Source organism: Taeniopygia guttata, chromosome 3 (assembly GCF_048771995.1).
Source record: "Taeniopygia guttata chromosome 3, bTaeGut7.mat, whole genome shotgun sequence".
Classification (NCBI taxonomy): Eukaryota; Metazoa; Chordata; class Aves; order Passeriformes; family Estrildidae; genus Taeniopygia; species Taeniopygia guttata.
The window spans coordinates 45,551,570-45,569,010 of NC_133027.1; the positions used below are offsets into that span (position 1 = coordinate 45,551,570).

The 17,441-nt window shown below is 39.2% G+C and overlaps 1 protein-coding gene across 5 annotated transcripts in view; it reads right to left on the reverse strand.

Annotated features, from left to right (window-relative positions):
- Positions 1-1,315: 1,315 nt before the first annotated feature.
- The window catches only part of PDSS2 (decaprenyl diphosphate synthase subunit 2), a 111,251-nt gene continuing 95,125 nt past the window's right edge, over positions 1,316-17,441 (reverse strand). For 2 of the 5 annotated variants that reach the window (XM_072926751.1, XM_012572761.5), the window contains 3 exons: positions 16,596-16,727; positions 13,089-13,124; positions 1,316-4,109 (listed from right to left, as the gene is read on the reverse strand). In XM_072926751.1, the coding sequence (XP_072782852.1) occupies positions 3,951-4,109; positions 13,089-13,124; positions 16,596-16,727 (327 nt within the window). In that variant the 3' untranslated portion in view covers positions 1,316-3,950. Of the gene's footprint in view, positions 4,110-4,135; positions 5,652-10,651; positions 12,074-12,095; positions 12,585-13,088; positions 13,125-16,595; positions 16,728-17,441 lie in introns of those variants that run through there. The other 3 variants (XM_030267687.4, XM_072926750.1, XM_032747265.3) reach the window with 3 other exon arrangements.

Sequence of the window (17,441 nt, forward strand, 5' to 3'; positions counted from 1 at the left end):
TCTTGAGCAAGACAGGGAATGGGTAAGGGAACAAATAAACTTGAATCAAGGGTGAGTAAGTTAACATCACAGCCAGCAATAGCTAAACAGGTATAAAAGGTTCCCTCTAGCACACTCTGGTAAAACACCTTATTATCTTGAGCCCTAAGTGCTCCATCCTGGGTACCAAAAATAATTGTGTTGGATGGCAGCTAAGCACCTGAGAGCTCCTCAATCAGTATCCCTCACCATGGGATGTACTGTGGGTTTTTAGTTCTGTACAGACAAAGGATGCATACAGTCCCTCCTAGAGGTATTTTCTGGGCTGAGAGTAAGCACATCTGGGGTTGGACAGGCCCAAACCAGTTCAGTGTGGTACATCCCACTCTCTGTGCCCGGCACAGAGGAACAGGGAGCAGCATCCCTCTCTATCCAGCTGAGGCAGTGTGAGCCCAGAGGCAGGCAAACAAGGGTTTTTTGTATTTGCATGACTTGCTGTCATGATTTTACTAAAAGTAAATGCAAAATCATTCAAAGAGTGTTTACAAGCAGGTGAGGGAGATCTGAAGAGTATAAAGGTAGTCTGCTAAGGTGCCTTATGATTAAAGCCTATTTCCCCTTGGTATTTGCTGGTGCTTCAGCTCAGTGAGCATGAGTGGGGGCAAGGAAACTCTCAGATCAGAAGAGCTTTTTACTGAATGACTTCTGTTCCTGGAACAATTTGCGGCTACAATCCTAAAGATCAAAAATATTGTGGGAAACTGAAATTAATACCACCAATAAAAGACACAGTTTCAGTAAATTCTTCTAAAAATCCCTAACCATTAACAGAGGAGTGTCTCCACACTCTACCCCAGAGAAGAGCAAGTGAGAAAATCTGTGGGTTGAGTTAAAGACAGTTTAATAGATAACAGGGCGTGAAATGAAAACAAAAGACAGTTTAATAGATAAAAGGGGGAAAAAATGAAAACAAAATAAAAAAAAAAAAAACCAACCATGAAAAACAAGCAAGGAAAAAGCAATCACTACCAGTTGATTGAGAGACCCCAAGCAACAAACCCCTGGAACATCCCCCCTCCCCATCCCCAGTTTTTATTGCTGAGCATGATCTTGTACAGCACACTCCATCTCTGAGGTCAGCTGTCCTAGCTGTATCCCCTCCTGCCCCTTGGCCACAACCAACCCCTCAGTTGTCAGAATGAGGAGCAGAGAAAGCCTTGGTACTGTGCAAGCACTGCTGAGCACAGCAGGTAAGCCACACTGTTTTAGTTACACATCCAAAAACATGAGTCTGGATAGGATACCACAAAGAAAATTAACGCCATCACAAGTGGGATGCAGTAGATCAAGATAACTTTTTTATTTTAATTTGGTTTAAAAAGCAGCTGGGAACCTTGTCCTGTATTTTGTGCATTTGTGGAATGGTGCAACAATTCCATAGTGGTGATAAATTCAGACGAGCAGCCACCAGGAATGTCTGGTTGAGTAGCTGGGTGACTGAAGTAAATGGTGTGAATGCCTTCCTCAGACCACAGGCCTCCGTCTCCCTGACCTGCTTTAGAGGAAGGTGAGAACAAGGAACCAAGGAGACAAAAATAAGACCATGACTAGACCAGGCCTAAGGATGTTATTGCTCAGAAACTGTATGAGGTGTGAGGAGCACATTAGTACACAGCAATGACTAATTCACCTGGAGTCTGACAGACGGGTACAATACTTTGCTTGTAGTTTACCTGGACGACACAAGACAACAAAAAATTTCTGAAGAATTACAGGCAAATACCCTAAATATCAGATTACTTGATAATATTGATAAGGGACAATTCACATTGTTTGGTATTTTTTAAAATTAACGTTGAATTATTTAAGAGCAATCAGAACATTCTGGTGATAAAAATAATTTAAAAAAGTAATTAATTTTTGGTGATTCCCCTTTATTGGTAGCAAGTACAAATAAAAACTGTACTTGCGTGAAAAAATAAGTGAGGTGTACATAGTTCTGCAGTATGTTTGGTATTTCTTTTGCACAGCTGAGGTGAAGTGACTCAGAATATCTCCAGTACCCCAAGATTTCTGCAGCCCTAAATCATTATGAACCAATTAACATAGATGTAAGACAAAGAAAAGATGATGAGTGGCTCTTACTTCATGTAATATGCAAAAACAAGAGCCAAAGAAAGCTGAAATGTGACTCTGATTGAACTTAGGTAGTTCTTTCAAGCACATTTTTTATTAGAACTTCAGGGAACTTAATGAGTAACTGCCTGGAATAAACCACACTTCTCAGTGCTTCTCTTCTGTCTTCAGCCTTCCTGCTGCAGTAACAACAGTAACTCAGGGAAAAGTTCCAGAGTCTTGGGAAGAGAGAAAATGCCAGGGCAGGAAAGACAGAGAGTGTAAGTAAGAAGGGGTCTGGTGTTGAAGCCTTTCTCCAGAATACAGTGAGTCCTGAGCTCTGGATGCTGCTCTTAAACAAAGATCGTAAATCAAGGTTGCTTATTGTACATAAATATCATGGTATAATGTGGGCAGAATGTACACTGAATATTATGTACATTACACAGGATGTATTTTCAGTATATTTTTAGAGGATAGAGTTTTTATTTATATTTTGCATTTGGTGGAATGCAACACGCTGATCTATGACAAACAAGCTGTGCGACGGGGAGGGAGCACAGGGGGAAAAGGAGGGAGGAGAGAATTTAACAGAAATAACTCCACTTAGTGTTTGAGTGAGGGATGTAATGAAATCTGTTTGCTGTGCTAGCTGTCTCCAGATTGGGCTGTAATTACACCACAGAAGGAAGAAAGGTAGCTGAGTCTCAATCTAGATCATTTATGTAAACTCAGCCTTCTTGTCAACGGCATTCTCAGATTGCACGAGTGCAAACCACAAAAATCATCTCCTATGAACAAAACAGAGACGGTCTCAAATTGCAGGCTTCTGATACACCTTATAAGCCGTCTGTAATTGGACTTGAAAATCCAACACGCTGAGGTTCAAAACTTCCCCAGTATTTTCTGTATTTTATTCAGTGCAGTGACTACTCACGAAGGAGCATTCCTGCTTCCTTTTTGCCAAAGGCTGATGTCTAGCCTTACAAATTAACATTTATTTGGCTTAAATTAACACAAGTGTCACAACATAGGAAATTCTTTTGTGTAAGACTCTGTGGAAACAAACTGCTGGATCTGAGGAAGGGATAGTCCCTCCCCCAGAAAAGTTGGAGAAACCTCATTCTTTGACCCAGAGCAACATTTTACATAGGCACAGTATAAACTCCAGGCACTCAGTTCCCTTAAAAGAGCCAAATTAATATTTGATTAAATATTTTAAAGCTCCTACTTACCATGCTTGACACATTTTCTCAGCAAGTTTCTCAAATAAAGAACTCATTAGGCACAGGGTAATTTTACATTTGAATACATAAAAAGAATGTGAGGAGACATAACTGTGTGCAGACAGAGAGGGATTTCCCCCCATTAATCCCCCAAACTGCCCTTCCCCTTGGATAAGGGTATGTTAATTCCTGGCTTCGGCAGCTCACTCTCTCTGGGCAGGTTTGAGCGGGTTTCTCCTGACACCTGGATCTTCACGCCCTTCCATCCATCCCTCCCTCCCTCCATCCCTCCCTCTGGCAGGAAAACCACCGGCCTCCGCCCTGGCGCCGTCCCCGCTGGTGCCCAATCAATACCGACTTATTTCCTGTCCATTTGCTGAGGTCACGGAAACGGGACTCATCAATTATTTCTACCGGTGCAGCCTCAAGTGCGCTTCTGGCACGACAAGCGAAAACCATCTGTGACCTTTTTATTTTCCTCTCCCAAATTTTGCTGGTGGCGGCGGTGGCAGCGAGCGCGCGTTCCTCTGCCGGGATGGGATGAGGTATCAGAGGTGTGAGGCGGCACTGGTGTCCCTGCCAGGTTGCTTCCACCTGTGGAGGGAGAGATGCTCCTCCCGGAGCAGCAGGTCAGGGAAACCTGGTCGCGGCGTAGACGATGTTGGCCAAGGCGTCCCTGGCTTCCGAGGGAGGGAATCGCTCCAGGGCTGCCAGAGCTCTGTTTCCGTGGCAGCGGCAGAGGTCGATGGCAGAAGTCACACCTTTGCCAGCCTTGATCGCTTCCTGCAGCTGTTGGAAAACACAGGCACATCGGTGTGGGGAGTGTTTCGGCCGTGCACAATTATCTCTGGGAGCACAGGGCTTCTACCGCCTCTTCCCGAGGTAAAGGCAAAGCCAAAGCCATCAGACAAAGCCCTTAAATCCTCTCAGCCGCACTGTTTAGCTCCCCACTGCAGCGGAACTGTGTAATGGAAACTACACCACCCGTTACTTCATCACCTGAAAGATGCTGGCTCTCCAAAGGGCACACTTAAGCTAAAAATATAAAATTAAAATTTTAAATATGTGAACATTTCATACCTCAGCCACTGCCTGAGAGCTTTTGTTCAGAACTGGCAAACCAGCCATTTGCTCACACTCCTGTTTTCTGCAGTGAAAACCTGCATTTTACGAATACCCATTCTGTCCCCTGCTTTCAGAAACCAGCATAGGATGACACAGGTGGAACGACTGTTTTTTAATAGGGGTTTCTATTTATAGACCATGTGATTACATTAGTCATAGTGGACAAAAGCAAATTTTGCCAGTAAAATGTGGTAAACTATCATACTGAACTCATGCAAACTCCACCTTACCAATAAGGCTAGGGAATTTGACAAAGGCTTGGTGTACAGCATATGAGAAAGAAAATACTTTCATGGAATAACTGACATTTCATAGGAAGTGCCTGAAAAGATTTAGCACCTAAAAAACTTGAGTAAATGATGGGTTAAATTTCCTATAAAATACTACAGGCAAAATTAACAAAATAAAGCATGTTATTTTACCTATACCTGAACTTAGCAGAACTCTAAATAGCTTCTATTAAGGGCTTTTTTATTTTTAATTAGTATTTTTTTTAACAGCACCATGAGATTGTCATGAAACACTATTACATTTTCTACTCTAAAATACAGGTGTTTCCAGACTAACTCCAGCCTCATGCCTCATCCAAGAGCCTGGGAACAAAGGGCCAGGTGGATCTTTGGGATTTGGTTTTTCCAAAAGCATTACAGCATTTCATGATGCCCTACATGGTTTTCACAACTGTCTTACATCACTGCACCAGCTTTTTTAAAAAATGGCTTTTCTTGGATACAGGTGCCTACAGTAACAAACTATACAGGGTTTCCTAAGTCATGTTTTTCATCAATACACAGCTCAATGCCCAAATTATTGAAAAAATACCAACAGTATGACCTTACCAATCTCGTTTAAATAATATACATATATATATATATACACACACACACATATCTTTAAAACAAAAATCCTAGATACGACCAAATTGTAAGTCACTCACTTTCGATACACACTTGCATTCATACAGAATGAATGATGCCTCTCATCTGAAAGTGGATTCATTATCTGTATTTAAAGATGAAATTAGCTGAAAGCATATTACAGCACTTGAGTGTTCAAGTCCCAGTTCATAAAAATTTTATTCTCCTCTTCAGTTGGAATCTTCCTGCACTGTGTACTGGAAAGGAACTTGCCCTGAGGCATAAATGCATCACATAGCTAATTCAGCATGTCTTCGAATGAGTGGGAATCAGCCATGTTTCGAGGGCTCTGCAGCAAAGGTGAGGATAGGTGAGATGAGGTGCTCTAGCAGCGTGCAAAGGTGTCCCTTCCTCTTCTTTGAGGCACAGCCTTGTGGGACAGTGTAACCCACACATCTTGAAGCAAACTGCTGATTTGCTAAAGCTTATTACAAAGGATTAGCATAACTTCTAATACTCATGGAAGTACATACTAGGATGCAAACAGGAAAGAAAATAGCTCCTAGAAAGTCTTCAAATTGGTGAAAACCCAGAGGAGCTTAGCTTAGCCATATATATGCTCACATATATGTACCATGACTTAGCTGAAAGAGCAGAGTCTGGAAAGGGGGAGAATCCTAACACAAGGACACAATCCATTTACACGCCTGTCTTGCGTAAGCCCTCAGACACATGCACTGCTTTGAAGCTAATACAATCACAAAGCTCGTGTCAAACTATAGGCAGAGAAATCACTACACAAAAATCAGACTAATCTGCTGTTGAATGTTTCCCAGCAAAGTTCAAGGAATGTCAAAATGGAAAACACCTGCTTGTATGGAAAGCTTTTCAGTTAGAGATCATCCTATGTTAACAAACAATTTATAGGCCACAAAACTTACCTTTTTTGTATTCCATTTGCAGAAGTAGCTGGTCAGCTCAAATAAGCATACGCAGAGGCAAAGCAGTCTGAACTAACCAGACTGACATACTAGCTTTATCTCAGTAGGGGTTATAAAAGGGAAAAAGAATTACAAATTCAGCTTTTTGTAGTGGGAAAGTTCTTAAAGAAATACAGGAACTAACTCTGTAACAAACCAGGCTTCAACAGTCCTGCTGTATGCAAAAGCCCCCTAATTTAAGACTTTAGTTGTACTCTTGGTTATATTAAAGTTATATTTTCAGACTCTCCCTCTCTCTCAGATTTTGAGCTTCAATAATTTTATGTAATGAACTTCACAAACTAAGGACACAAAAGAAAGCACATCAGTGTATCAGTATAGATGCATTATTTTTAATATTATATAGCAGCTGATTTTTGCAGCAAATGAACAGAACAGCAAAATTTACTGCTTTTATTTTTTACTTTATAAATTTTATTTAAGCTCCTTCATTGATTTCTTCTAAATATAAGAATCTGTTGTTTTAGTTTCTACTTATATGGCATATTTAATTTTGTGCATATTTCCACTTGTAGGAACAATTTAATCCACACAATCTTCTTCAGAATGATATTCAGTAATTACAACTGAATACAAGTCAAAACACAGATTGCTTAGCTACACTTTTCTCCAGTTGAACTGCTAGATATGATGGAATACTGCGTTTTTGCTTTTAAGCTTTTGTTCAGACAATTGGCATTAAAGCCTTACTTCATTGTAGAAGTGCCAAGACTCCGAAAAAATCACCAACTGGGTTTTGGTTATTTAAATTCAGCTTAAAGAATAGTCTTGCAATACACAGCCAAGCTGAGGCTCAGATGAGAAGTGATCTCCTCCACAACGTGTCTGCACTGTTTTACAATCTGTGCCCTTGAAGATACTCAGAACTTAACTGAGCAAACCCACACTGGCTCTGCTTTGAGCAAGAGGCTGGACCAGACATCCCCCAAAGGTCCCTTCCAGCTTCCATTACTGTATGATTCTGTGAAGAGAGTTCAAAGTACCATGTTTCTTAGTCTGTTTGTTTTATAAAGGTAAAGAGAGGATTTCTCATCCATACCACAGAAGAGAAGGATTTGCCTTTCAGACCAACTGCTCTGGATTGCTGTTGGACAGAACAGCTGGTCTGAGGGCAGAAAGAGGTCAAAGAGGAAAGCTAGGAATTGCTGGATTTTGGAGACTGAAGAACTAAAGGAGTCAAAAACTAAGCAGGTGTTCAAGTATGAACAAGTACAACTAATTTCAAATCTTCTCTGCTGAGACACTTCTGCTTCATGAGCCAAAGCAAAGAAAATTCCTTTCACACAGTGCTACCTGTAGGGAGCAACAAATTTGGGGCAGGGTGGGAAGACTTGCTGAGTATGTAGTGGATATTTTGGCTGTAATAGACTTTATACGCAATAAGAGAAAGAGAGCGTTGAAATTCCTGATTTTTTTTTCTTAGTACAACCTAGGATTAATTATTTCCAATTATTAATTATTTCAGATTAATTATTTCAGTGGCAAAATATCAAAAGTAACTTCAGATTTTTTTGATGTAGTTTTAAAAGGATGTTCCTAAACCAGATAATTTGCTATCTACTGAAATCTTTGAATATCATGCATTCTCTCTGATCCTGAAGTGAGCTAACACATTCTAAATTTCTGAAGTACATAGTACTTGCTGAAATGAAAAAATCTAAATTGATCTGTGGCTGAGTGACGGAATAATGCTCAAAATGTCTGCAGTGTTCTGCACTGGCGTTCCTAAATTTGTTTTCCCTTTACTGGGAACAGCATGCTTAATAAGCACTGGTGTTTTAGACTGCTGAAATGTTAACCTTAAAAAAGTATCAACATATTTCATAGGTATTAGATAAATTTTGTCAATTTTTTTTTCTTTGTTTTCTACAGAAGTACTTTGGAATGTTTCAGCATCCATTCTTGTGGCTGGATATAGGGTTGAGCTCTTCCTTCTCAAAAAAACCCTGGACAATCATTTATTTGTAACACTTCATAACATAGGATATAAATTTTTTTCTTTTAATCTTTTGTTTGCTATATGCAGCATGATATGACAGCTGAAACTGGGGCAGTATTTACCAGATATTTTCTGAAAAACTTTTTCTGTACAAAATGTAAAGAAATGCATCTTCAAATGGCCTAAACAGGGCCCTGCAGAAGCCTCCATTAGCAGAGTAGAATTTATTTTCTTTATTCATCTGACCAACAGAAAAAAATTATTTTTACTTCAAACTGAAACCCACACTATATATAGGATGACACAAATTTGGGGAGGGTCGTCCCCAAGAGGAGAGGAAGGATGGCCTGCTTACAGGGAACACTGCTGTTACACAACTCTTATAATACTCTGCCAAAAAAATTACAAGCCATCCTAAGATGTACAGATTCTTTATTATTTTGGAAGGGACACCAAAGCCTTTCTATGTCTTTCACAATGAACTTAACAAGCCCTACAAGTTTTTCAATCTAAACAATGACAGTAGTAAAGAATCTTTACCCAAAAGCATCATTTTCTTAAATCCCACTAATGCAAACAGTCTTTGTTAATTGTCATATTAGCACACACATGCAATCATCTTCATATTTATGTTAAAACATATTATTTGCTTTAGTGAAACAAAAGTTATGCTGGATTCTTACCCCAAAGAAGCAAGAAAATACCCACTGATTACAAACAAAGATGCAACTGATTGTTGGTACTGGATATGCACCTTGATAATTCAGATATTAATTCCAAAAAATAAGAAAATTGCTTCATCTGAATGGTTTTAGATGCTTTTGTAATACTACTAACACATCTAAAAAGCCCATCTTCATTAAATCACTGACTATGCTGTGTTTTTTATTATATGTAACAAAAGGAACTAATGACAGTGGTTGCTCCAAAACAAACAAGATAAATCTTCATTTAAAACCAACATGAAATATAAGCATCTACACACAACAACCCTCTGTTTTTAACTCTTTGCTGCATTTCAGGAGCAAGAGGGAGAGCAGCCAGTGGCCTACAGTCCCATGACACAGCTCATGATGACTCCCTGGCATGTTAACAAAGCCATGGGATCCCTGTCCCGTACACCACGGGGCTGCAGACCCGCAGCCAGCACCGCACAAGGTGGCTGCACGCACTGTGGCAGGCGTCAGTGGGGTGGGCAAGGGCAGCCCACACCTCTGGCTGGCCCCTCTGGCTGGGGCTGGCCCCTCTGGCTGGTACCATGCTATTGTTATTTATTAGCAGCATGGCAGTAGGCTGCCACTGAGAAACCTCCTCGTGACCAAATGTGACCTTTCCCATTTTTCTTCTCTCTTTCCTACCATATGGGAAGTCAAGACTTTAGTGCCTTGCAGTGTATGAACAGCTGGATCCACCCCATCCTGGCTCATGCCTTCCAGCACTGTGCAAACTCAGCTCCTGGTGCTGACGTAGTGCACAATATCTCATGTACAAACCAAGAAAGGATGTCATAGCACACTACCCCAGACTATGCCATGCTTTCCATGCCAGTTTGGATGAAAGGCCTCTCTAACAGACAGTAGAGCAAATGGACAGGGCTACATTAAAAAACAAAAAAAAAAAGTTTTGCTATGTTCTCTCTCACTTGGCTTAATTTATCTTTTCTGAATATTGCATTTAGAAAAGTAACAAATCATTGCAGTCATCAATTGCAAAATACAAGATTTTTTTTCTTTATTTAGTATTATATTATAATTTTTCTAGAGCCTTGGCCAGAAAACAAGAATTACGCCTAGCTTACTCATTTCTGCTACTAGCTGGGCCTTTGTTACACTCCTTTAACAAGCCTCTATAATGCCAAGCCCCATTAAGGCCTTGGCTTTAGCAGAGAGTTTTTAATCAATGTTATCAAGTGGTAACAATTAAATTGAAAAATCTCAATTTGTTGTTTGAGTATTATGCAGCTTATCTTGCATGCAAGGTATGTGTAACATGGATAAAAACTTCTTGATTTGAAGAAGCCTGAAATTTCTGCCACGTACAAATGAGGGGGACAGGGAAGTTGCTGTTTCTTTCAATTACATACATTAAATTTGTCCCTTACATGCATTGGTACTTTCCCTTTTATTATCTGAGAAACACCACAAAAACAGCTGAAACAATTTTTTCATCTCTGGAAGAGACTTTCAAACACCACAATGATGGGTCAATAATTTCTCTGGATGCAGTGTGATAGCATAGAAAAAAACAGAGTGAAACACTCAAGATACTAATGTGAAAAAATATATATTCAGAATACATACAATATCAAAAATCCTTCTGATAAAAAGATTCAACAAAGCTGGGATGAAAAATCCCTAAAAAATTTTGCAAAACATAGTGACCTTTTTGACTTGACTGTCTCAGACCTAATCAAATTAACAGAAAGCATTTAATGTCTATATTCGTGTCAGAGACCTCATCAAACTTGCTAGTACAATACAGGTATTTTTTGTCAGTGAATAAAAATCAGGGGTACCATTTTAATATAACATGCATCAAAAGAAAAATTCAGAATTCTTAAGCAGTCTCAAAATTGAATTAAGACTTTTGCCTTTTAGGAAGGCATGTTAAATGTGTGGATCTCAATTTCTCAAATTTACTTTCATTATTTTAATTGAAAGCACAGCAAGCAAGGTAAAACTTCTTAAGTAGGCTAACAACTTCTGTATACATATATTTATGAGTTTAGCTAAGGAATAATATTTTTATCTCAATTAAGTGGCACACTGAAGTTCATAATAAAAACTAAGAGAAGAAAAATAATTGAAATTTTCAGAAGTTCTACAGCTAGTTTTGGTGATCTTTGATTTTACAAAATTAAAGAGGAGATATTTGGAGGCTCAAAGAGAAACAACCTCCCAGATTTGATTAGGAACATTAAAGTAACTGCATCAACTGAATAGAAAGATGAGAAGGGACTGTGATGCTCAGAAGAAAAGACTGAGCCATGTGCAAAGCACTGGCTCTAGTAATGCAACAGAAAAGACAACACAAAAAAGCAAAAAGTAAAAAAAAAGCAAAAAAACCCCCTAATTTGTACAGCACAACATGCCCTCTAATTGGCTATGTGTATGTGCTGGTCAAGTCATTCTGCTGGGGACAGCTGCAGGTTCCTAAGTTGATTTAGCATAGATATAACTAACAACCACTTTTACTTTAAACTAACAAACATAGCAAAGTAGTGGGACACAATAGCCAAGCTTTTGAAACTGACTGCTAAAAAAAAAAAAAAAGGTGGAAGTTGTTTGAACTCACAAAAATCATGCACAATTTTTCACTATCATTCACCTCATAATATCGGTACTTGAGCAAGAGATAATTACCCAAATCCAGCAAAAATCATGTGCCTTCTGGCAGAAGTCCATTGCTCAAAATACAAAAGTTGAAGGGCTTTCTCTACTTCTTTACCTTTTATTCAAGTGTCCAAGTTGCCTAAGCATAATGTAAATTTTAAAATTTCATGTGAAGAATCCAAGACCTGAAATAATTTAAGTCACAATACAGAATAGTCTGACAAACGTTTAGAAAGCAAATTTAGACGCTTTTCTTTCCCCTTTGCTTTTTTTTTTTCCAAGTATGGAAATTACACTCTGTGGATTCGTGGAAATGACAACTCTGGATCACAATTATAACAATTAAAAAGAGAAAACTCATTCTGGACTTTCAAAAGTAACCTAGCTTAAACATTCACAGGAGTGTCCCCGAGAGACATCTGAAGAACAAATTTGGTGCTCTCACTGGGGATTTAGAAGAAAGAAAACTGATACAATTGTGACTGGTGTAGAGAACATCCTAAAAACACAATTATTTTAAATGGCAAAGTAAGTTGAGATCCTTCTGCCATTTTAAGAGGAAGGAAGGGCAGAGAGGATTTTTAATAATCCAAATTGCAATTTTTCATAATGCAGAATAATTACAATAATCTGACCCGTACTTATGTAGCCTTCCATATGAGCAGCAATCAGTCAGAGCTGTAACACTCTTCAGGCCCCACTTCAAGAAGTAATTCTCAATCATGCATGTAGCTCAGTAATTTATGTATTATTTCCTACTGATGCTGGAGATAACTGATTGGATTTCATGATCTGCTTAGGACTCAGAACAAGTCAGGCCATGCTCAGTGAGCTGGGAACACAGTGTCATCTCTCTCTACCACAAATGTGCTGTGCTCCAGTATTTAACCAGGGGAACCTTGTCAGCCATCTCCTGCAGCCCTTTAAGAGTTTCAAGGTGTCCCAGCTACTTCCAGTAAAGCTACTTAGTTCAGGTCTGCCTTTATTAGAGGGAAGTAGCAAATACAGCGCTGTAAAGATAGAAGTTGTAATGGGGAATGGAATAAACCAAATTATTTTAATGGATGGCATGGAACTAAGAAGAGATTAAAAAAAAATTAGCAGTGAACTCTACCAATAGAGAGAGACCACAGATAGGATCTAATCTGTAAGTGACTGTAGGAGAAAATAGACAGCAAAAGCCATCAGAAGCCTGGTTTCAAAATCAAGTTTGGGGAAGTAAATGGGAGAAATGACAGTAAAAATGATTCAGTAACTACATTATTAAATTACTATGATTAGATACATTATTAAAATACTATTATTAAATAGCTACACTTTATAGTTGCAGCAATGCTGTCTATTAATGGCTTTTTAAAAATCAAGAAATTGCACAAGCGATTCTCCTGCCCTTCATATACACACATCTAACTTACAACATAGCTTTAATAAGGAAGTTTCTCTCAACTGCCAAGAACATTCTTGAAAATATTTTAAAATATAATAAAAATTATATATAAATGTAATTTACCAACCTTCTTATAGTCCACAATGTTTCCTTTTCCTTGTGCCTAAAAAAGAAAGAGATCTTTTATCAGACAATACATACTACAAACTAGAGTTGCAAGAATAAAGAATGCAATTAAATGAGCTACTACTTTGAACATTTCTTACTTTCTTTAGGAATCTGATACAGAAAATCCTAAAATACAACCAAATGTGTTACCAACATGGCTCTGTTTCAGATGAGAGCTGCAGATACTCTGTGTAATTTTTAGGTTTTTTTTTACTATGACTTGTAGTTAAACATTTGGTGAATCCAAAATGTTTTGGTCTTAAGAAATCTTTCTGTTTGCATTAATTAATCTCTCCCATGAGATTCTGTAATCAGCTCTACTTCCTATCAGCAATAACAGGATTTACTTTCTTTAAAGAAAACTCTGTATACCTACACTGGCTTGCAGGAGGCAATAGTCTAGACTTCCCAAAAGGGCTGTTGGACCCTGTTAGAGCTGTTACCAGACTGGAGGTGCTTTTAAGTATCAGCATCACCTTTTGAGGAAGTGACAGATAAATACAACTTGTAACTCCTAATACATTGAGAAAGAAATACAAATAAATTTTAAATTTCTTCTTGCCCAGATGCAGGCAAATATGTTGTCCAACTTCCTGAATTTTTTCACACAGTGATCTAGAAGATGTCTTTCTCACTTAACCAACCTGAAAAACCTTCCCTGAGATCTGATCTGGATGTGCCATTATCACTTCACCCAACTCCAGCTCCTCTTTTTCCAGATTCATTGAGGGAAAAAAAGTAACCTGTTTCTTTCTCTTTAGCTTCCTCAAGGGAAGACCCTAAATCTCAATTCTTCAGCAATGTGTCTCCTGAAAAGATGTATATTAGGACCACTCTCCATGTCCTCTGTGGGGACTTCAAAGATCAGCCCAAAGGAGCAGACCAACTGGAATAACAAGAAGAGCTGAGACCTGCACTGAAGAGGAACATTATGTGGCAAGCACAACTTCAAAGAGATGTTGCCAAGCTGGCCCAGACTTGAAAAATGAATTAATTTTTATAAAGGAGGGAAAATAAAATAGAGAAAAAAAGTGATAAGAGACTAAACAAACTGAACATGAAGGAGAACAATAGATAACAGAACTGATTCCTCTGAAGGATAAAGGGGATTGATCCACAAAATCCCTTTGCTTCTCTCTTCAGTCTTCTCACAAGCCAGCTTTTCTGGAACGCATGTTAAGACGACAGCCTGATAGCATTTGGGAGTAGCAAAACCACTGCCAATTACTGCTTCCGTATTTGCATATTCCCATCTTCTTTTATTTGTCAATTTTTATTCACCTGATTGGATCTTACAGCTTCTTCAAAATATATCTAGTAGCTGTATATTAGAGCACCAGAAACACGTTCCTTAACAAGTGCAGATTCACACTGCAGCAGAGAATCTGACAACGTTTGAGGAAGATGCTTTTCAGCCACAGCAATAGCAGGGAAGGTGTGCTCAGTGTGCCTCCTCCTGTGCTTATTCTCATTACCAACAGCAAGAATATTTTCTCATGATCTGCTCCTGTCAACCATACAAGTCAATGGCTGTTGTGCTCCTCCAGGCAGCAACTGCATACAATCTATCTCCTAAGCCTTCTTTACTACTACCATTGCTTTCCCCCCTTTTTTTATCCTCACAGTAGTACTTTGCTCTCTAACTTTTTCTGACCCTCATCTCAGACACACAAATGGTTTTTTTACCTTTTACATCAGACTTGCTCAACTGGCTAAGCTTCTGACAGGGCCTGAGTGCACTGCATGTGCTTTACCTGTTAAAACCATACACATGACATTGCAGGAGGGGTGGCTTATGAGTGCACCCTTACAAGCACTGCCAACACGAGGAACTCTCTGGTTTGAGTGCTTGGCCTACACTGAATGCCACATAGTGAATGTGACTGTGGATGATATCTCTAAGAGCATGTTGTTAATCAAAGATAACTTTCCTCTCTAAGTCAACACAAGTCAAGAAAGGCTGCTGGACTAGATGTTCCATATTGTAGCTGGTAGTAGTGGTGGCATAGTAAATACCATGTATAAAGTATGTGTATAATAAATAAATGTATGAAGTACAGTAGTACTAGTAGGTAGCAAATACTTTCGCATAGTGCATGTCACTTGGCACCCCCACCCTTTTCACACAGAACTGCTTCATTGTTTCCATAATGCCCATTTTTGGTATGAAAATTTAGTAAGCAGACAGACGGCACTCCTGGAGTCCTGCAACCTCCTCTAGATTCTGCAGATGGGAAATTGTTTCAAAGCTTTTATAGACTGTGCTGTGGAAATACCATTATTCTCCAACTGCAATAATCCAAATACATTTACATTCAACTCACATATGAGCCTTGTGTTGAGATTGTTGAGTTCCAAAAATCCTCATCACGCTTTATGAACTATTAGTCCCTAATTTCAAAGTGACAATATGATTGCTTCATTTTATGATCTCCCCACTCTATACCACTGTAGGACTGTAGATTCTGCATATACCTCCCAAAATTTCATGGCTGAAGAGATCATGCCTCTTGCTTGCAGTATGTGAAGGCAGTTTAGAATGCAGAACTAGCCAGAGGTTTAGACTCCACATCCTGTACCTGATTCCTGCTTTCAAACCAGCAGAGAAAGAAGCCATCAGCAAGCACATCTTGAATGAATTTGCTTGCACAGAGCCAGCTTCTTATTGAAGGCAGCAGCCTTTCTAACAAACTGTATAACAACAAGCAGGAATTTCCAAATGGCAGTCGTCACTGTTGTTTAGACACACAAAACATGTCCAACTGGTGCAGGAACTCAACAGAATGCTTAATTTTGGCCATTTTGGTGCTTCCCTCCCATTTTCACTTCTTGCTGTCTTCTACAGCTATCTATTTGTGCTTCAGCAACATTCAGGGAGCTATTCATGGACTTGAATCCTGCTGTGGTACATGACAGTTACCATGTAGTTATTTTATTCTTATTGCCTTCCTCATGTAAAAATTAAAGGGAACAAGTAGGTAAACGAGAGAAGTAAGAACAAGGATATCAGACAGCTAGATCTCAAGACTATTTTGTGGTGGTCAGAAAGCCAAGCCCCACAGATCTTTTCCCTTCCACTGAAAAATACTACTCCCAGCATCATTTTGGCAGAAGGAAATGTGTGCCTACCTTTCAGCCACTGTGATGGTTGAAGTCTCTGCTTTAAGCTGCCAGTGAAAGTAGCTTTACTAGGACGTGGGACTGCACAAGCAGTGCAGAGGAACACACATATGCTCCACGCAAATGAATCTGCCTGCTACACTGATATACAAAAGTCTGACAGAGCATGACTGTCAGGTGCCTAATTTTCCCCTTATTTAAAATGTAGATGAGAGAGGTATTAAGCACTGCAGAGCATAGGGAAACCTTTTGTTAATTTTTAAGTTCCTGTGTAGATTGAAAGTATAGATAGGAAGAAATAAACAAACGGCAAAACCAGGAAATTCTAAACAGTGTTTTATTTTACCTCTCTAATCTGTTTAAGCCATGCCTCCCTTCCACGGAATTCCTGATGAAGGATTGCAGGGGCAGAATTCAAACTGAAGGCCATGGTGTCACTAGAAGTTTCTTTAACAAATGGCTGCAGGTCCGAATGTAGCTGGAAAAGAAGAATACACAGACATTCAGTTCCCAGGAACAGTCTACACATATCCACCCACTCCTCAAACTGAGGTCCACATCCTGATTCTACACCTACTCACCACTTCCTACTTTGACACTTGTACTCTGGTTGCACTTTTTCAAGTTTGGGGGAGGGACAGAAAGATGTTGAAAGCCTTGCAGTGGTGGAAAGATGTGGAAAAGAGAAGCACATAGAGAGTCGGCAAAGACACAGCTTAAGGACAGTTTGCAGAGCTGGGCAAGCCCTGGGACACAGCCAGGTAGGAGACTGTGGAGTGGCAAGAAACAGAAAAAATATAAAGGAGAGAATGATCCAGTCTTTGGTGGGAAGAAGATCAGGTTTTAATCTGTGCAGAGTACTACATTCTACTTTTGAGTACCTGAGGAAGCAGATGGAGGATGACCTTCCTTCGGACAAAGCAAATGCTACATAGCTAGGAGCTGTCTATGAAAATTATGCAATCCTTAATACACAACTATGTATCAGTGGTGAATATATTAATATTAAAGAATATACAAAATATTAAGGATATAACTGCACTTGAAGTAATTTACTGGTAGAATTGTACCTAGTAATAGCACATAGTGGCATTCCTGTGGCAGTAAAATTGTGCTTTATAAAACCACTTCCTTCTCCTGTAGGAACTAGAAACTGCATAAATCAACTCAGCTGAAACAGATGGGAGGTCTG